Raw genomic sequence first — 21,448 nt, forward strand, 5'->3', positions numbered from 1 at the left:
CCGAGCTCGTGCATTTCAATACAAAGTAGGAGAACTTGCTTAGTTCATGAGGAAATTCAGGTCAAAAAATCTAATGAAGCACAACTTAATAAAGGAATGCCAGGCAAGATCCTAACAACATGAGCTACCTAGCTAAACTAGGCCAAGAGCACCGTTAGGTGAAACATACATTTTAACATGAAATTTAGAGTTGATAAAAAGATAGGATCCAAAGACCACATATGTCTTATATTATGTATTTTTCTTCGTGATTGTGATGCGGTGGTGGCATAAAGTCACTCAATAAATAGGTGGATATTATGGGGGTGAGAAGAAACCTTTGTTCAAATGGCTCCAGGAAACCAGGAAAAAAAAGAATGACTTTTGGTAGTGGTGCATGTGGGCTCCACGCGACTGAGGTGGGCCACACTAGGGGTGACACACCATCCCCTTAGTGCACCCCTTGGGTGCCCTATCACGTTCCTCTCTAGCACTGGGGTAAAGGATAGGGTACCTGTAAGTGCATCTAGTGCCCATTTATGGGTTTTGGATGATTAACGACAAAAGGATTAAGAGATTAATGCGTATGTGAGTATACACAGGTGAAAGTCTCTTAGAATTTGGTTTAACCAGTGGGTCATGGGTCCTAAAAATGTTGTGATAACATTGAATAATTTGGGTTGTCGTTTGAAGGATTGAAACTTGAAGAATAATGTTTATTTGTTAGTTACTTTTTCTTCATTCTTTTTTATTCATAGGGGAAACGTACTATTAGGAGGGGGAGGGGTCAAAGCGAAGTAAGACGAAAAGTCTTCGCGTGTGCTCAGTCAAACATATCTAAACATGTGACGGAAGACCTGGAAATCTCCTTCCTTGCGAGATTTCCGGCTCTTCTGTTGAAGGTGATTCTTCAGAAAAGTTTAGTTAGAATTCTTTGTTGAGGAGTTAGGAAACCTGAACCCGAGGAATTTTAAAGATCAAAATTTTGGATGTTTGATAGCTGGGAACAATAAGTTGGTGAGCGTGTCCCATCCAACGGTCATATTGGCACCCAAGCGTTGGTCACGGCTATAAGTGTACCCCTACCCCTGCGGATACCGGGTGTTCGCTTGAGAGAATCTCTGCCAAATGTTACTGACATGTTGTTGGAATAAGCCACGTCGCGTGGTGTGGTCGGGCTCGTCGGGCGCATCGGATGCGCGCGGGACATGCGGGACGCACTGGTGGTGTCGGGCTCGTAGGACGCGTCGGGTGCGAGCGGGACGGGCGGGACATAACGAAAGTGGGATGAGTGTGTATGTGTGTAGCGTGTGTGTGCGTGTGTGTGGCGTAGTCGCCACGGTAGATAGGCTGGGTCGTGGCGATCTGTTGGAGCAGCCACGCAGTGCGCGTCGTGCGCAAGCACGTGCATGCAGATCGTGCATGCGGTTGAGTAGGAGTGGCCAACGCCCGTGCGTGAGTGCGTCTGGGATTTAAACCTCCTTGTATTATTGCCTATTGTGTGCGTTGATGCTCAGGGAATAGTAACGGGGCTGTGAAGCCAGGTGAAACTCTAGTTTATTGTGCTCCTTCTTCTTCTACCTCTAGCTACGAGAGAGAGAGCTGCGCCAACAATTGGTATCAGAGCTTCGGTTCGGGCGATCACCGGCGACCATGGCGCTCGTCCCGCACGACGGCAGCGCGGGCGGATCGGCGATGATGGCGATGCCAATGCTGACCGCGGACAACTACACGGTCTGGGTCATCAAGTCGCAGGCGATCCTCGACGTCCACACCGTATGGGAGGCGATGGCGCCGGGCGACGCGGCGGTGAACGTGTGGAAGGACAAGATGGTGCGCGCGTTGCTTCTCAAGGCGTTGCCGGAGGATGTGCTGCTGCAGGTGTCGACGAAGCTCACCGCCAGGGAGGTATGGGACTCCCTGAAGGTGAGGTTCGTCGCGCCGATCGGGTCCGTGCGGCGAGGCTGGGGACGCTGCGCGGCGAATTCAATCGGATGAAGATGGCGGACGGCGAGGAGCTTGATGTGTACGGCAGGAGGCTCGCGGCGATAGCGGCGAGGTATGCCAACCTCGGGGAGACACTGGGCTACGCAACACTTGTCAAGAAGTTGCTGGATACGGTGCCGGATCGCTTCTTCCCCGTCGTCATCGGCATCGAGCAATTCCACGATGTGACGACGATGGCATTCGACGAAGCGCTCAGGCGGCTGCATGCGTTCGACGAGCGGGTTCGGCGCCGTGGACAAGACGGCGGCGAGCGCGGGGGTGAGCACCTGCTCATGACGGCGGCGCAGTGGGCAGCGCGGGAGCATCGACACGGCGGTGCTTGGGACGACGACGACGGGCGCAGCGTGGTGTCGGGGAGCGGCGGCAACGGGCGCAGGCGCTGCTACAAGTGTGGGGAGCACAGGCATTTCCGACACGAGTGCCCGCAGCTGCGGAAAGGACCGGCAGCGGAGCATGCTCTCTTGACCGGCGCCAACGTCGACGACGACGGACTCCTCTAGGTCATGGCTTAGGGGGGGTGTTGGAATAAGCCACGTCGCGTGGTGTAGTCGGGCTCGTCGGGCGCGTCAGATGCGCGCGGAACGTGTGAGACACACTGGTGGTGTCGGACTCGCCGGGCGCGTCGGGTGCGCGCGGGACAGGCGGGACGCAGCAAAAATGGAACGAGTGTATATGTGTGTAGCGTGTGTGTGCGTGCGTGGCGTGTGTGTGACGTAGTCACCACAGTAGATAGGCTTGGTTGTGGCGATCTGTTGAAGCAGCAGCGCAGTGCGTGTCGTGCGCAAGCGCGTGCATGCAGATCGTGCATGCGGTTGAGTAGGAGTGGCCAACGCCCGGGCGTGAGTGCGCCTGGGATTTAAACCTCCTTGTACTACTGCCTATTGTGTGCGTTGATGCTCAGGGAATAGTAATGAGGTTGTGAAGCCGGGTGAAACTTCAGTTTACTGTGCTTCTTCTTCTTCTACCTCTAGCTACGAGAGAGAGCTGTGCCAACACATGTATCCGACGTATCTATTATTTTTGGTTGTTTCATGCTATGATATTGCCCATAGTTTCGGGGTTCCGGGGCGATTTACAGCGCACGTGAGTGCCGGCACATGTTAGAAAGGAATAGCTAAAAACTCATCATTTTCATATTTTTTGGCTGTTTTCATAAGCTATTGCCCATTGTTTTCGGGTTTCAGAGGACTCGCTTAAAACTGATCGTTTTTGCATTTTGTGGTTGTTTTCATGAGCTATTGCCCGCTGGCTTGGGGATAGTGAACGATTTACTAGGCCCATGAGTCCCCACATTTTAGAAGAATCATTTAAAACTCATCGTTTTCATGTTTTCTGGCCGTTTTCAAAAGCTATTTCTCACTGTTTTCGGGTTCTAGGATGATATACAAGGCCCGTGAGTCCCTCTACACGTTTGAGAGTACTTGCTCAAAACTCGTCGCTTTCACATTTTATGAACGTTAATGAGCTATTGCCCGCTATTTTGAGGTTCTTGAATGATTTATGAGGCTTGTGAGTCTGCGTAAACATTTGAGAGGCATACAAAAAAATCATCGTTTTCATATTTTCTGGCCGTTTTCATGAGCAGTTTTAAGGTTCCAAGGCGATTTACATGGCCCGTGAGTGTTGGTACATGTTAGAGAGGAATCGCTAGAAACTCATCGATTTCACGTTTTCTGGTCGTTTTCACAAGCTATTGTCCACTGTTTTCGGGTTTTGAGACGATTTACAAGGCCCGCGAGTCCCTGTACACATTCGAGAGGCGTACCAAACACGTTCGAGAGGACTCACTCAAAACTCCTCGTTTTTTGGCCATTTTCAAATGTGTACAGAGACTCATCTGGCCATTTTCATGTTTTTTTTGTCGTTTTCATGAGCTATTTTGCCCATAAGTTTGGGGTTCCAGGGCGATTTACAAGGCCCGTGAGTGTTGGTACACGTTAGAGAACAATCGCAAAAAACTCGTCATTTTCACATTTTCTCGCTGTTATCGTAAGCTATTGTCTACTGTTTTCGGGTTCTCAGACGATTTACATGGCCAGTGAGTCCCAGTACATGTTCGAGAGGTGTAGGAAAAACTCATCATTTTCAAGTTTTCTGGCCGTTTTCATGAGCCATTGCCCATAGTTTGGAGTTATCGGGGGGATTTACAATGCCAGTGACTGCCGGTACATGTTAGAGAGAATCACTAAAAACTCGTCATTTCATGTTTTCTGGCCGATTTCAAAAGCTATTGCCCCAGTTTTTCGTGTTCTGGGATGATTGAGAAGGCCCATGAGTCCCGATGCTTCTGATGAGCTATTGTCCGCTGTTTTGTGGTTCTTAAACGTTTTACAAGGCCCGTGAGTCCCTATACATTTTTGAGAGGTGTACCAAAAACTCGTCGTTTTCTGGACGTTTTCATGAGCCATTGCCTACAGTTTTGGGATTTCAGGGCAATTTGCAATGCCCGTGGGTGCTGGTACACGTTTGAGAGGAGTCGCTAAAAACTCGTCATTTTCGCGTTATCTGGCTGTTTTCATGAGCTATTGCCCGCTGTTTTGGGGTTCTTGAACGATTTACAAGGCACATGAGTCCCGTTACACGTTTGAGAGGCATACCAATAAATCGTCATTTTCAAGTTTTCCGGACGTTTTCATGAGCCATTGCCCGCAGTTTTGGGCTTCCGGGGCGATTTACAATGCCCATGAGTGCCGGTACATGTTCGAGAGGACCCGCTAAAACTCGTCGATTTAGCGTTATCTTGCCGTTTTCATGAGCTATTGCCCGATGTTTTGGGTTCTTGAACGATTTACAAGGCCTGTGATCCCATACATGTTTGAGAGGCTTATCGTTTTCAAGTTTTCTGGTCATTTTCATGAGCTATTGCCCACAATTTTGGGGTTCCAGGGCGATTTGCAAGGCTCGCGAGTTTCGGTACACGTTATAGAGGAATAGCATAAAACTCGTTGTTTTCACATTTTCTGGCCGTTATCATAAGCTATTTCCCACTATTTTCGGGTTCTGGGATGATTTACAGGGCTCATGAGTCCCTATACACACTCAAGAGGTGTACCAAACTCGTTCGAGATGTCTCACTCAAAATTCGTCATTTTCTGACCGTTTTCATGAGCTATTGCCCATTGTTTTGGAGTTCCTGAACGTTTTACAAGACCCATGAGTCCCGATACACGTTTGAAATAAGTACCAAAAACTTGTCTTATTCAACTTATTTTAGCCGTTTTCATGAGTTATTGCCCACAGTTTTGTGGTTCCGGGGAATTTTACAAGGCTTGTGAGTGCAGGTACACGTTAGAGAGGAATCACTAAAAACTTGTCGTTTTCACCTTTTGTAGCCAGTTTCATAAGCTATTTCCTATTGTTTTAGGGTTCTGGGTCGATATACAAGGCCCGCGAGTCCCTGCACATGTTCGAGATGCATACCAAACACGTTCAAGAGGACTCACTAAAAGCTTGTCATTTTTGCATTTTGGCCGTTTTCATAAGCTATAGCCAACTATCTTGGGGTTCTTGAACGATTTACATGGTCAGCGAGTCCCGGTACACATTTGAGAGGTGTACAAAACTCGTTGTTTTCAAGTTTTCTGTCCGTTCTCATGATCTATTGCCCACAATTTTGGGGTTGCGGGGAGATTTACAATGCCCATGAGTGCCGGTACACTTTAGAGAGGAATCACTAAAAACTCATCGTTTTCATGTTTTCTGGCCGTTATCATAAGCTATTGCCCACTGTTTTCGGGTTCTAGGACGACTTACAAGGCCCATGAGTTCCGGTACATGTTTGAGAGGTGTACCAAAAACTCATCATTTTCAAATTTTCTGGCCATTTTCGCCCATAGTTTTGGGTTTCTGGGGCGATTTACAATGTCCGTGACTGCCGGTACACGTTAGAGAGGAATCGCTAAAACATCGTTTTCACATTTTCTAGCCATTTTCATAAGCTATTGCCCATTGTTTTCTGGTTCTGGGATGATTTACAAGGCCCATGTGAAAGGATCGATATGGTTGACTAGAGGGGGGGGGTGAATAGGCAACTAATAATTTTTAACTTTTCTTTAGCAATTTAAACTTTGCATCAAAGTAGGTTGTCTAGATATGCAACTAGGTGAGCAACCTATATGATGCAATACAGATAGGAACACAAGCAAGTAAGATATATGAAACAAATAAGCTTCCACAAGTAAAGGCACGAGATAACCAAGAGTGGAGACGGTGGAGACGAGGATGTGTTGCCGAAGTTCCTTCCCTTTGAGAGGAAGTACGTCTCCGTTGAAGCGGTGTGGAGGCACAATGCTCCCCAAGAAGCCACTAGGGCCACCGTAATCTCCTCATGCCCTCACACAATGCGAGATGCCGTGATTCCACTATTGGTGCCCTTGGAGGCGGCGACCGAACCTTTACAAACAAGGTTGGGGCAATCTCCACAACTCAATTAGAGGCTCCCAACGACACCACGAAGCTTCACCACAATGGACTATGGCTTTGCGGTGACCTCAACTGTCTAGGATGCTTAAACACCCAAGAGTAACAAGATCTGCAAGGGATTAGTGGGGGGAATCAAATCTCTCTTGGTGGAAGTGTAGATCGGGGCCTTCTCAACCACTCCCGAGCAAATCAACAAGTTTGGTTGGCTAGGGAGTGAGATCGGGCGAAAATGGAGCTTGGAGCAATAATGGAGCTTGGTGGTGGAAGAGGTGAGTCAACGGGGAAGAAGGGGACCCCTTATATAGTGTGTGGAAAAGATCCAACCGTTACCCACCAACCAGCCTGCGGCCAGCGGTACTACCGCGCCTGGCCAGCGGTACTACCGCAAGGCCGCGCGGTACTACTACTTGCAACCAAGCGGTACTACCGCACGGCTGTGCGGTACTACCATACCGACCCACGGTACTACCGCAACCCCAGCACAGAACCGATAAACAGACGCACAGAAGCTGGGGGCGGAACTTCCGCACGCGCGGTACTACCGCGCCCCCCATGCGGTACTACCGCGAGGCAAAAGTCCTAGCCAGGGGAGAAGGGAAACTTCCGTGCCTACTTCTGCAAAGAAACGGAAGTAGCAAAAACCCGAGACAGTAGTACTGCCGAGGGGCGATACTACTGCCTGACCGCATAGCGCGGTACTACCGCACGGCGAAAGCGGTACTACCGCGGTAGGTGCGGATGTAAAAAATTACATCCGCTCCTACTACCGCAAGGGGGCGGCACTAGCCTGGTGGGCAGCGGTAGTGCGGCTCCGGGGGAGCGGTACTACCGTGGGCACCTGCGGTACTACCGCGCCACCGCGCGGTACTACCGCGGATACCTACGGTACTACTGTTGATCCAGGAGCAGTACTACCGCAACCAACAATGGCAGCCAGACAAGGGAGGCAAGAAAACGGAGGAAGCTCCAAGGAAGAAGGAGGGGATAAGAAGGAGAGGTGTACGTGATGATTCCACCCAAACCTTTCCAACACGGACCCCCTCTTAATAGTACGGCTTTCCTACGACTCAAATCCACCAAAAAGAAACGTAGAAAAGACGCCGTCTTCGTCAGTCTTCGAGGGGCACCCAATCGTCTTGTGCCTAGCAAAGAAGTGTCTGGAATACTCATGGCACACGATTAGTCCGCAAATGCGTTGTCATCAATCACCAAAACACTTAGGGATAAATATGTCCTTACAATCTCCCCCTTTTTGGTGGATTGATGACAAAACGGGATTTGCACAAAGAAAATACTATTAAGTAAATGCAAACCCCTCCTCTCTATAATATAGACGGGCTCCCCCTAGATGTGTGCCACTTAGATGAGTGCTATGGACTGCATGGCACACGAATACTAGGACCAGAGCTCCCCCTATATTATAGAGACAAGGCATATCTATCACTAGACAAGATAGTACAAACATAAGTTAACTAAGATAGATAGAGTGCATATGTCTTACACCATATGTAGGATAGGTCTCGAAGGCACAAACCAAACAAAAGCAAACGAGGTCCAAATGACAAAGCAAACAAACATACCAAGCACGACACAACGCAAATCCCTACAGTCTCTCCCCCTTTGGCATCGAGGCGCCAAAAAGGCAGAGAGGACACCTACACACACGGGGTGGCTCGGGCAGAGAAGTCGTTCCACTGCTCCTCATGCTCCTCGTCAGACTTAGCAGCGGGGATAGTCTCCTCGAGGTCATCCTCTGAACTGGTCCACTTGTATCCCTGCTTTGACATCCAGGCAGCCTCAGGTGTGATGACGTCCTCAGACCCGCCAGACACATCCTCTCCAAAGAGCCTCATAACCTTCTTGTCACGGCGGCGACTCTCCTTGTCTGCCACGTGAGCCCTGTACTGTCCCTTCGCCTGCATGCAGAAGAGAGTCTTCATCTTGTCCTTTAGCTTCTTGGCCCATGACGGCTCAGAGGAAGAAGTGGTGGACCTAGCAGCACGGTCATCAGCAACATTCTCAGCAGCAGTAGCCTCCCCATCACCAGCAGCCCTCCTAGCAGAAGAGGCCTCAGCACGGGTAGTGGTGTTGGCCCAGTTGGGCTTGACGCGGAGGCTGATGGACTCATGGCGAATCCAGTCTGGAGCAAGGAACTCATCACCCGGGTACATCTTCTCCCAAGTGGTGGAGAGCAGTAGAAACATGTACGGTCCATAGATAGGTACCTTGCGAGTGAACACCGCAAACCGAAGCTCACACCACATGATGTGTGAGACATCAAGTGGCTGAGTCTGAGAAGAACGTGCCTCTGCACACAAGAGCAACATGTCCACTAGATATGCATGTACCTTGTCCTTGTCGCCAATGCATGGGAACAGAGTGTTGCGGAAGATGCGATGCATGATATCCAGAAAGGAGTTTAACACCCAAGATGACTTGCCATTGGGGAGTACCTTCTCAACAAGGAAGGGCTGAAGCAGGTTCTTGTTGGCAGACTCAGAGTTGGCATGGGGGCGAACGCCAACGGGGGTGTGAAGCCTGTCATCAGGAATGTGCAGCAGATCCATGAACTCTTTCCATGTAGCAGACAGCTGGCGGCCATTGGTCATCCAGGTCATCCTCCGCTCCTCCCCGGGATGAAAGTATACTGAGGCAAAGAACTGACAGATGAGCTCAGGGTCATAGTCAAGGTGAAAAGAGATCACCGGCTCAATAGCAAACTGCTCCACCAAGTCCAGAGCCTCTCCAAAATAGTCACGAAACTTGTCCTTCCGCATGTGATGCATGTCTATCCACTTGACCTCCACGAATGTATTCTTCTTGCTCTTGATTACATCCAGATAGATGAGAACCTGTTGCTTGTTCCAGAACATCTCAGTGCCTCTGAGCATAGCCCGAGGAGTCACATATGGATTGACCTTCCGGCGTTCGACATACTCAGTGACAGAAATCTCGTCCATGCCCTTAGCAGGTTCCTTTTGCTTGCTGGCAGTGGTCTTGACATTGCGCTTGGGGACATTGGAGCCCTCTGGGGCTTCATCTTGGGGGTTGCGCAGATGCTTGGAGCCGGTGTCACGACTGGGATTGGAACGGCGAGAGCCACCACCTGAGACACAGAACACAAAAACACCCACAACAGCCAAGAGAGATTAATGCAAAGACCACAACAACGCAAGTGAAACAAGCAGAAAGCACACATGATAAATGCCTAGAGAGAGATTTGATTCCTACGGTAGTACTGCCAAGTGCTGCGGAGCTAAGATAGTAGTACGGCTCTTAGACGCGGTAGTACCGTGCAACATCACGGTAGTACCGGGTGTAGGAGCGATAGTACGACCTTAGCGCCGCGGCTGGCGCGGTAGTACCGCGTCTGCAGAGCGGTAGTACCGCACATTAGGCGCGGTAGTACCGCAAGAGCGGTAGTACCGCACATTAGGCACGGTAGTACCGCACCGCGTCAGATCTGAACAGGTTCAAATCTGAAAAAGCCCGCGAAACCACGGCGGTACTACGGTTGGACAAAGCTACCACAAGATAGCATATCAAGTATGTTTCCTACGCATCACGACTCTCCTACATCCTACTCTTGCAAAGATTTGGCCTAAACTCTCAAGAACGACAAGTTTCTCCCCAAAAACCTAGAAGCAAGAGAACAACCAAGAAAAAGAGGGATTTGGGGAAAAACCTTGGTCCATGGCAAGAGGAAGTGGTGGGGAACGATCCCACCGGTCGGAATCCGAGGAGAGTGGCCGGAGACGGAGATCCGGCGAGGGCCTCCGGCGCCGTTCTTGAGAGAGAGACGTGGAGAGAGAGACAAACGAATGGGTATGGGGAGTTGGAACTCCCCTGCCCGAGTCATAACCCCCACGCGCCCTCGACGGCGCGGTAGTACCGTGCCCAGACACGGTAGTACCGCCCGGCGCGGTACTTCCGAAGTATCGCACCAGAGCGGTAGTACCATGCTGTGGCGCGGTAGTACCGTGCCTCCCAAAGCGGTAGTACCGCGGCCAGACGCGGTAGTACCGTGAGCTCAAGAAGATGCATGTTTCGAGCACACGGAAAATTGGATCTTTGCACAAAACACTCCGAGCCAACACGACACCACAAGACCACGCAACACACAAAACCAGAAAGGCACACGACAAACGAACCAACCATGAGACACCACCTCTCCAAAAGAGAGGGCGGTGGTCGTAGCCACCTATATTTGAGTCAATTGGTATGGCACCGCGAAGAATTATCCTTGGGTCCATCACCAAAACTCGTCTTTGAAGCACAAGTACCATCAAACATGGCTAATGTGAAAGACTTGATTGATTTATGCATAATGGGGGGAGGAAGAGTTCATTGAGAGAACATCACTCCCCCTATGTCCATGCCTACATCTAAATAGGACAACACGTTGAGTATGATGGGGTGTGCAAGGGTTCAAGCAACATTGCTCGAATCAATGATATTTAGCTCATGCCTTAACTCACGAAATCTTGCTTCATCCAAGGGCTTCGTGAAGATATCTACAAGGTTATCATGAGTGTTGACGTAGTTGAGCTCGATCTCTCCTCGCCTAATGTGATCCCGGATGAAGTGATACCGGATCTCAATATGCTTCGTCTTGAAGTGTTGCACTGGATTGAGAGAGATCTTGATGGCACTTTCATTGTCACACCAAAGAGGCACTTTGTCACAAGTGACACCGTAATCCTTTAAAGTTTGCCTCATCCATAAGAGTTGTGCACAACAACTACCGGCCGCCACATACTCCGCTTTGGTGGACGAGAGAGACACACAACTTTGCTTTTTGGAAGACCAACTTACCAAAGAGCAACCAAGGAATTGGCACCCTCCGGAAGTGGACTTCCTATCCACTTTGTCTCCCGCCCAATCGGAATCCGAGTACCCTACAAGCTTGAAGTTTGATCCTCTTGGGTACCATAAGCCAAAGTTTGGGGTATGAGCCAAATATCGAAAGATTCGTTTGACAGCCACATAGTGACTTTCCTTAGGTGCGGCTTGAAACCGTGCACAAATTCCCACACTCAACATGATGTCCGGTCTAGACGCACAAAGGTAAAGCAAGGATCCAATCATGGAACGATATACCTTTTGATCCACCACTTTACCATTGGGATCTAAGTCAAGTTGGCACTTGGTGGGCATTGGAGTGGAAGCCGGCTTGACATCACTTAGCTTGAATCTCTTGAGCATGTCTTGAGTGTATTTGGATTGATTGATGAAGGTTCCTTCTCGTCTTTGCTTCACTTCGAACCCTAGAAAGAACTTCAACTCTCCCATGGAGGACATCTCGAACTTTGAGGTCATGAGAGCGGCAAATTCCTCATTGAAAGCTTTGTTAGGAGAACCAAAGATAATATCATCAACATATAATTGGCACACAAACAACTCCCCTTTGACCTTCTTAGTAAAAAGAGTGGGGTCGATTAGCCCAACTTCAAAACCACGGTCTTGTAACAACTCGGTAAGGTGGTCATACCACGCACGTGGGGCTTGTTTAAGGCCATAGAGTGCCTTATCGAGTTGATACACATGATCGGGAAAGTAGGGATCCTCGAACCCGGGGGGTTGCTTGACGTAAACCAATTCATTAATAGGAACATTAAGAAAGGCACTCTTCACATCCATTTGTTGTAACTTAAAGTTGTGATGAGAAGCATATGCAATCAACATGCGAATGGATTCAACACGAGCAACGGGAGCAAAGGTTTCACCGTAGTCGATACCCTCGACATGGGAGTAGCCTTGTGCTACCAGACGAGCCTTGTTGCGAATGATAATCCCATGGGCATCTTGCTTGTTCTTGAATATCCACTTGGTTCCTATGACATTGTGATTCTCAGTTGGTCTTGGCACCAATCTCCACACTTTGTTGCGCTCGAAGTTGTTGAGTTCTTCATGCATGGCATTGAGCCAATCCGGATCTTCTAGCGCCTCATAGACCTTGTGGGGTTCCACACAAGAGACAAACGCGTGATGCTCAGCTAATTGTCTACGAGTGCTTACCCCCTTTCTTAATCTTCCAAGCACATTCGTCATGAGATGATCCTTGGTGGAGAGCTTGGAAGCAACCTTGGCGGCACGACGCTCTAATTCCTCCTCGGTGGTGAGTTGAGGAGCGGTTACTTGATCATCTTGAGCGCCGTCATGAACTTGTTCTTGATCTTGAACTTGCTCGGGGGAGAGAACTTGACCTTGGGCATCACTTGGTGTGTCCACACCATCTTGAGTATGATCTTGCCCTTGGTCTTGTTCATGAGGTTGAGGGCCTTCACTTTGTTCTTCGGAAGCGTGTGGGCCTTGGGTTGGTGATGGCTCCACTTGAGTGGAGCATTGTCCTTCTCCTTCGGCCACAAGGGGTTCCTCAATGGGTAGGATAAAACCAACACCCATTCTTCTTATGGCTTGAGGAGGAATTTCATCACCTACATCACAAGTGCCACTTTGCTCCATTTGGGAGCCATTATTCTCATCAAACTCCACGTTACACGTCTCCTCAATAAGTCCCGTGGATTTATTGAGGACACGGTAAGCATGAGAGTTTGTAGCATAACCAACAAATATGCCTCATAAGCTCTAGCCTCAAATTTAGACAACCGAACACCTTTCTTGAGAATGGAACACTTACACCCGAATACCCGGAAGTACTTGAGGTTGGGCTTGTTACCGGTGAGTATCTCATATGGAGTCTTGTTCAAGCCCTTGCGGAGGTAGAGCCGATTGGATGCATGACATGCGGTGTTGATGGCTTCGGCCCAAAAGTTGTACGGAGACTTGAACTCCGCCATCATGGTCCTTGCCGCATCCATCAACGTCCGGTTCTTCCTCTCCGCAACACCGTTTTGTTGAGGGGTGTAGGGTGCGGAATATTGATGTTTGATTCCCTCATCACTAAGAAACTCATCCAAGGTGTAGTTCTTGAACTCGGTGCCATTGTCACTTCTTATTGTCAAGATCTTTGCATTGTGTTGACGTTGAGCTTCATTTGCAAAGTCAATGATGATTTGTTGGGTCTCGCTCTTCCTCTTGAAGAAATACACCCACGTGTACCTTGAGTATTCATCCACAATCACCAAGCAATACTTCCTACCTCCAGGACTATCGAAGGATGGAGGCCCAAAGAGATCCATGTGAAGGAGCTCCAAAGGCCTCTTTGAATAAATGATAGTCGTGGGAGGGTGAGCCTTCTCATGTAGCTTTCCTTCGATACAGGCACTGCAAGCATGATCTTTAGCAAAACTAACATTCGTTAGTCCACGAACATGGTCCCCCTTGAGAAGACTTTGCAAAGATCTCATATTGACATGGGCTAAACGGAGATGCCAAAGCCATCCCACATCAACTTTAGCCATTAGGCATGTCGCGGTCTTAGTGGGTCGCTCCGAAAAGTTAATCACATAGAGACCGTTCTCGGCATGCCCAACAAAAGCTACTTTAAGAGTCTTGCTCCATAAGAGGGCCACGGTATCGATATCAAAGAAAGTGGCAAAGCCCATGATAGCAAGTTGACGAACGGAAAGTAAATTGTATGCAAGGGACTCAACAAGCATGACCTTCTCGATCGTGAGATCATGAGAGATGACCACTTTGCCGAGTCCCAATACCTTAGAAGATGAGGCGTCACCCCACTCGACATTGGTGGGCATAGATGGAACTTTGTGCACGTCCACCACCAAGTCCTTGCTTCCGGTCATATGATTTGTAGCTCCGCTATCGAGCAACCATGATCCACCACCGGAAGCAAACACCTACAAGAGATCAATGCTTGGTTTTAGGTACCCATTTTGTAATGGGTCCTTTGATGTTAGTAACAAGGGTCTTAGGAACCCAGATAGACCATTCAATGTACTCATGAAGAGAACCAACAAATTTGGCATAAACATGCCCATCACTAGCACGGCATAACACATAAGAAGGGTTAAAATCGCCGGCTTTGTTGAGAGGGGTGACATTGCCCTTCTTGACATTGTTCTTCTTCTTCTCCTCGGGGGCACTCTCTCCCTCCCTCACAAAGGTTTGCATGAGGGGAGGAGATCGTTTGGTCTTGTCATTCTTCTTCTTGTTCTTGGAGTCGGGCACATACCCAACCCCTTCCTTGGCCACACCTCCCTTTTGGTTGATCAAGAGATCGTTGAGGTCATTCTTGCCTTGTATGCAAGTCGCAAGACCTCTCTCAAGTTGCTCCTTCAACTTAGCATTTTCCTCAACAAGATGTATATGCTCACAACACGGGTTAGTAGCATTTGCATTATCAATTAAAACCATATGAGGAAAAGTTGCTTTCTCCTTAGTTAGCTTCACTTGGAGTTGATCATGAGACTCCTTGAGACTAGCGTGAATACCCTTCAAGGCCTTGTGGGCCTTGTCAAGTATATCAAACTCCTCTTTGAGTCTAGCAAGATCAACCCCGAGTTTGGCCTTCTCGGAATTTAGCACACGAGAAACAATGAGGACATGATCATAATATTTCTTTAACTCAGCATGATCAACATTGTGTGACTCCTCAAGAGCCAAACGAAGACCACGCTCTTCCTCAAGAGCATTGGAAAGATCCGAAATCTCATCGGCATAGTCACGACTATGCCCTTCCATCTTAGAGATGGTGTCTTCATGAGCCTCGATCATGTCATTGGCTTCACCAAGTTGTTCCAAGAGAGCAACAAAGTGCTTCTTGGATTTTCCCTTGAATTTGCCCATAAAGGCCTCAAACTCGTTAGCCTCCACATTAGCTCCCTCAAGTTCATTAATGCTATCCGTCGGGGAAGGATGATTAATGATGGTAGTTTTGATGTTGGAGGTTACCTTGTTGGTGGCTTTAGCCATGAGGCACTTGGTGATGCTCTCATTGGGTGAGTCAAAGAGAGACACCCGTGACGTTGTTGCAATGGCAACGGAGGCCATGGCAACCGACTCACCATCTTCATCATCGTCATCATCCTCATTGTACTCTTCTTGCACAACCAAAGCCTTGGGAGGAGTATTCTTGGTGAAGTTGTTCTTGTTGGGGAACGACTTGGCCTTGTCCTTACGGATGAGCTTGCCACCATTGTCTTCCCTCTTCTCATACGGGCATTCCGCAACGAAATGACTCACGTTGCCGCAATTGTAGCAAGTCCTTACACATTGCTTGCCCCTTGTGCCACTTGAGTTGCTTTTGCTAAAGTTTGGCCTCGAGTTTTTCTTACTCCAAAATTGCCTTGAAGCAAGTGCCATGTGTTCATCATATGCATACTTCGTATCTTCGGGGTTTCTCTCCTCTTCTTCCTCTTCTTCTTCTTCCACGGTGAGCTTGGCCTTCAATGCAAGGTTAGCCTTCTTTGCCCATTGAGAACGGAGCACCGCATTGTCGGCGGTCTTGTCCAAAATGTTCATGGCCACAAACTCATCCGACACTTCGCTTGAGGTCAAAGTGTGGAAGTCCGGTCTTTGACGAATGACGGAGGACATGGCCTTGTGATAGGGCATCATTGCCTCCTTGCTCCCGTGATCTCGTAGTGAGACCGCGAGTTTGGTTACTCTCCGATAAAGCTCACGAGGTTCTTCATCTTCTTTCATTGCAAACTCGCCGGCCTCATCTTGTACCACTTCATAATTGGAGGGTTGAATGCTTGCGCTTCCCCGGTAGAGAGAGACAACACAATGCCATGCATCTTTGGCCAAGGCGAAGGGACGAAGATGAGGTAGGTCTTTGGGTGGAATTGCATCTTGAATGATGAAGAGAGCATTCTCATTGAATTGATTATCCGCGGCTTCTCGAGGAGTGAAGTTGCTTGGATCATGCGGATAAAAACCTTCTTCAATGATTCTCCAAAGGTTAGTGTTCACATGATTTAAATGACGTTTAAAGCGGTAAACCTAAGAATCAAAGTCCTCATTTTTCACAATCTTAGGGGGAGGACCGGCATGATTCAAATGAGTGGAAGGAACCGGTCCACCATAAACAAGTGGTGGTTCCACATGGGCAAAGATGCCGGTGCCATTCTTACCACTAGAAGAAGGAGCCTTTTCACTACTAGCTTCCCCCTTGTCGGGGATAGCATCCATCACCTTGTTGGCGAGGTCACCCACTTTCAATGGTGCGGTGGATAGTTTAAGCCCCTCAAGAAATTTAGTAAACATGCTTTCAACTTCGGTCGTCATGGAGGTTTTCAATGTCTCCAAGGCCACATTGAACTCCTCACGAGAGACCGAGGTTCCCCCATCACCCGTACACGAGATAGGATTCACACCGGAGTGTTCCTCCACACCGTCTACGGTATCAACCATACTTTTTGGACGATAAAGTCCTTAATAAAGAGACGAGGCTCTGATACCAATTGAAAGGATCGATATGGTTGACTAGAGGGGGGTGAATAGGCAACTAACAATTTTTAACTTTTCTTTAGCAATTTAAACTTTGCATCAAAGTAGGTTGTCTAGATATGCAACTAGGTGAGCAACCTATATGATGCAATACAGATAGGAACACAAGCAAGCAAGATATATGAAACAAATAAGCTTCCACAAGTAAAGGCATGAGATAACCAAGAGTGGAGACGGTGGAGACGAGGATGTGTTGCTGAAGTTCCTTCCCTTTGAGAGGAAGTACGTCTCCGTTGGAGCGGTGTGGAGGCACAATGCTCCCCAAGAAGCCACTAGGGCCACCGTAATCTCCTCACGCCCTCACACAATGCGAGATGCCGTGATTCCACTATTGGTGCCCTTGGAGGCGGCGACCGAACCTTTACAAACGAGGTTGGGGCAATCTCCACAACTCAATTGGAGGCTCCCAACGACACCACGAAGCTTCACCACAATGGACTATGGCTTCGCGGTGACCTCAACCGTCTAGGATGCTCAAACACCCAAGAGTAACAAGATCCACAAGGGATTAGTGGGGGGAATCAAATCTCTCTTGATGGAAGTGTAGATCGGGGCCTTCTCAACCACTCTCGAGCAAATCAACAAGTTTGGTTGGCTAGGGAGTGAGATCGGGCGAAAATGGAGCTTGGAGCAATAATGGAGCTTAGTGGTGGAAGAGGTGAGTCAACGGGGAAGAATGGGACCCCTTATATAGTGTGTGGAAAAGATCCAACCGTTACCCACCAACCAGCCCGCGGCCAGCGGTACTACCGCGCCTGGCCAGCGGTACTACCGCAAGGCCGCGCAGTACTACTGCTTGCAACCAAGCGGTACTACCGCACGGCTGTGCGGTACTACCATACCGACCCACGGTACTGCCGCAACCCCAGCACAGAACCGATAAACAGACGCACAGAAGCTGGGGGCGGAACTTCCGCACGCGCGGTACTATCGCGCCCCCCCATGCGGTACTACAGCGAGGCAAAAGTCCCAGCCAGGGGAGAAGGGAAACTTCCGTGCCTACTTCCGCAAAGAAACGGAAGTAGCAAAAACCCGACACAGTAGTACTGCCGAGGGGCGGTACTACTGCCTGAACGCATAGCGCGGTACTACCGCACGGCGAAAGCGGTACTACCGCGGTAGGTGCGGATGTAAAAAATTACATCCGCTCCTACTACCGCAAGGGGGCGGCACTAGCCTGATGGGCAGCGGTAGTGCGGCTCCAGGGGAGCGGTACTACCGCGGATACCTACGGTACTACCGTTGACCCAGGAGCAGTACTACCGCAACCAACAACGGCAGCCAGACAAGGGAGGCAAGAAAACGAAGGAAGCTCCAAGGAAGAAGGAGGGGATAAGAAGGAGACGTGTACATGATGATTCCACCCAAACCTTTCCAACGCGGACCCTCTCTTAATAGTACGGCTTTCCTACGACTCAAATCCACCAAAAAGAAACGTAGGAAAGACGTCGTCTTCGTCAGTCTTCGAGGGGCACCCAATCGTCTTGTGCCTAGCAAAGAAGTGTCTGGAATACTCATGGCACACGATTAGTCCGCAAATGCGTTGTCATCAATCACCAAAACACTTAGGGATAAATATGTCCTTACACCATGAGTCCCATCTACACGTTCGAGAGGCATACCGAGCATGTTCGAGAGGACTTGCTTAAAACTCGTTGTTTTTCTAGCTGTTTTCATGAGCTATTGCCTACTATTTTGGGGCTTCAGAACGTTTTACAAGGCCCGTGAGTCCTGGAACACATTTGAAAGGCATACCAAATAATCATCGTTTTCAAGTTTCTGGCCGTTTTCATCAGCTATTGCCCATAGTTTTGGGGTTCCGAGGCGATTTACAAGGCATGTGTGTGTCATTACATGTTAGAGAGGAATCGCTAAATACTCGTGGTTTCATATTTTTTGACAGTTAACATAAGCTATTGCCCACTGTTTTTCAGGTTCTGGTATGATTTACATGGCTCCTGAATCCATATACACGTTCAAGAGGCATACCAAATACGTTTGAGAGGACTCACTCAAAACTCGTCTTTTTCTAGTTGATTTCATGAGCTATTGCCCACTATTTTGCGGTTCCGGGACGTTTTACAAGGCCCATGAGTCCCGGTACACATTTCAAAGGCGTACCAAAAACTCGTCATTTTCATGTTTTCTCGCCGTTTTGATGACCTATTGCCCATAGTTTTGAGGTTCTGGGGCGATTTACAAGGCTCTTGAGTGCTGGTACATGTTAGAGAGGAATCATTGAAAACTCATCGTTTTCACGTTTTCATGAGCCGTTGGCCATAGTTTTGGAGTCCCTGGGCAATTTACAAGGCCGGTTAGTGTCGATACAAGTTAGAGAGGAATCATTAAAAACTCGTCGTTTTCACATTTTTTGGCCGATATCGTAAGCTATTGCCCACTGTTTTCGGGTTCTGGGACGATTTACAAGGCCCGTGAGTCCTGATACATGTTTGAGAGGTGTACAAAAACTCATCGTTTTCAAGTTTTCTGGCCGTTTTCATGAGCCATTGCCCATAGTTTTGGGGTTCCGGGCCGATTTACAATGACCTTGAGTGTCGGTACATGTTAGAAAGGAATGGCTAAATACTCATTGTTTCCACATTTTTTGGCTGTTTTCATAAGCTATTGCCCATTGTTTTCGGGTTCTGGGATGATTTACAAGGCCAGTGAGTCCCTCTACATGTTCGAGATGCATATCAAACACGTTCCAGATGACTCGCTCAAAACTCATCGTTTTCGCATTTTCTGGCTGTTTTCATGAGCTATGCCTGCTGGTTTGGGGTTCTTGAACGATTTACATGGCCCATGAGCCCCAGAACACGTTTGAGAGGAATCCCTTAAAACTCATCATTTTCATGTTTTCTGGCCATTTTCAAAAGCTATTGCCCACTTTTTTCGGGTTCTAGGATGATTTACAAGGCCCGTGAGTCTCTCTACACGTTCGAGAGGACTCGCTCAAAACTCGTCGCTTTCGCATTTTCTGGCCGTTTTAATGAGCTATTGCCCGCTGTTTTGGGGTTCTCGAACGATTTACAAGGCTTGCGAGTCCACATAAATGCTTAAGAGGCGTACCAAAAAATCGTTGTTTTCATATTTTCTCGCCATTTTCATGAGCAGTTTTGGGGTTCCGAGGCGATTCACCTGGCCCGTGAGTGTAGGTACATGTTAGAGAGGAATCGCTAAAAACTCATCATTTCATAGGCTATTTCCCGCTATATTCGGGTCCTGGGACGATTTACAAGGCCTGTAAGTCCCTCTACACATTCGAGAGGCGTACCAAACACGTTCGAGAGAACTCACTCAAAACTCATCGTTTTTTGGCATTTTCAAATGTGTACCAGGACTCATCTGGCCATTTTCATGCTTTCTGGCAATTTCCGTGAGCCCATAGTTTTGAGGTTCTGTGGCGATTTACAAGGCCCGTGAGTGTCGGTACATGTTAGAGAGGAATCGCTAAAACTCATCATTTTCACATTTTCTGGCCGTTATCATAAGCTATTGCCCACTGTTTTTAGGTTCTGTGATGATTTACATGGCTCGTTAGTCCCTATACATGTTCGAGCGGTGTACCAAACACGTTCGAGAGGATTCGCTCAAAACTAGTCGTTTTCATGTTTTCTGGCCATTTTCATGAGATATTGCCCGCTTTTTGGGGTTCGCAAAGAAGGCCTGTGAGTCCCGATACATGTTTGAGAGGTGTAGCAAAAACTGGTCATTTTCAAGTTTTTCGGTCATTTTCATTAGCCATTGCTCACAGTTTTAGGGGTTTGAGGCGATTTACAATGCATCTGGGTGCCGGGACACGTTAGAGAGGTATCGCTAAAAACTCATCATTTTCACATTTTCTGGTCATTTTCATAAGCTATTGCCCGCTATTTTGGGGTTCTGGGACGATTTACAAGGCCATGACTCCCTATACATATTCGAAAGGCATACCAAACGCATTAGAGAGGACTTGCTCAAAACTCATCGTTTTCTGGCTGATTTCCAGAGCTATTGCCCACTGTATTGGGGTTCCTGAATGTTTTACAAGGTCCACGAGTCCCACTACACATTTGAAAGGCGTACCAAAAACTCGATGTTTTCATGTTTTCTAGCCGTTTTCATGAGCTATTGCCCATAGTTTTGGGGTTCTGGGGTGATTTACATGGCCCGTGAGTGTCGATACACGTTAGAGAGGAATTGCTAAAAACTCGTTGTTTTCACATTTTCTGGCCGTTATCGTAAGCCACTATTTTCGGGTTCTGGGACGATTTACGTGGCCAGTGAGTCCCGATACATGTTTGAGTGGTGTACGAAAAACTCATCATTTTCATGTTTTCTGGACGTTTTCATGAGCCATTGCCCATAGTTATGAGTTCCTGCGCGATTTACCATGCCCGTGAGTGCCGGTACACGTTAGAGAGAAATCGCTAAAAACTCGTCGTTTTCATGTTTTCTGGCCGTTTTCAAAAACTTTTGCCCTAGTTTTGTGTGTTTTGGGACCATTTACAAGGCTCATGAGTGCCTATACTTTTCATGAGCTATTGCCCGCTGTTTGGGGGTTCCTGAACGATTTACAAGGCCCATGAGTCCCTATACATGTTTGAGAGGTGTACCAAAAACTTGTCGTTTTCATTTTGTTTGGACGTTTTCATGAGCCATTGCCCATAGTTTTGGGCTTCCG

General features: G+C 48.3%; 1 protein-coding gene across 1 annotated transcript; it reads left to right on the forward strand.

Moving 5' to 3' along the window:
* Positions 1-1,632: 1,632 nt before the first annotated feature.
* LOC125533953 (uncharacterized) lies at positions 1,633-2,486 on the forward strand. Its single transcript, XM_048697275.2, has one exon. The coding sequence runs from the start codon at positions 1,758-1,760 to the stop codon at positions 2,484-2,486; it is 729 nt and encodes a 242-aa protein (XP_048553232.2). The 5' UTR covers positions 1,633-1,757.
* The last annotated feature ends 18,962 nt before the right edge of the window (positions 2,487-21,448 follow it).

The sequence above is a fragment of the Triticum urartu genome, chromosome 1A, assembly GCF_056163025.1.
Source record: "Triticum urartu cultivar PI428250 chromosome 1A, HENAU_Tu73, whole genome shotgun sequence".
Classification (NCBI taxonomy): domain Eukaryota; kingdom Viridiplantae; phylum Streptophyta; class Magnoliopsida; order Poales; family Poaceae; genus Triticum; species Triticum urartu.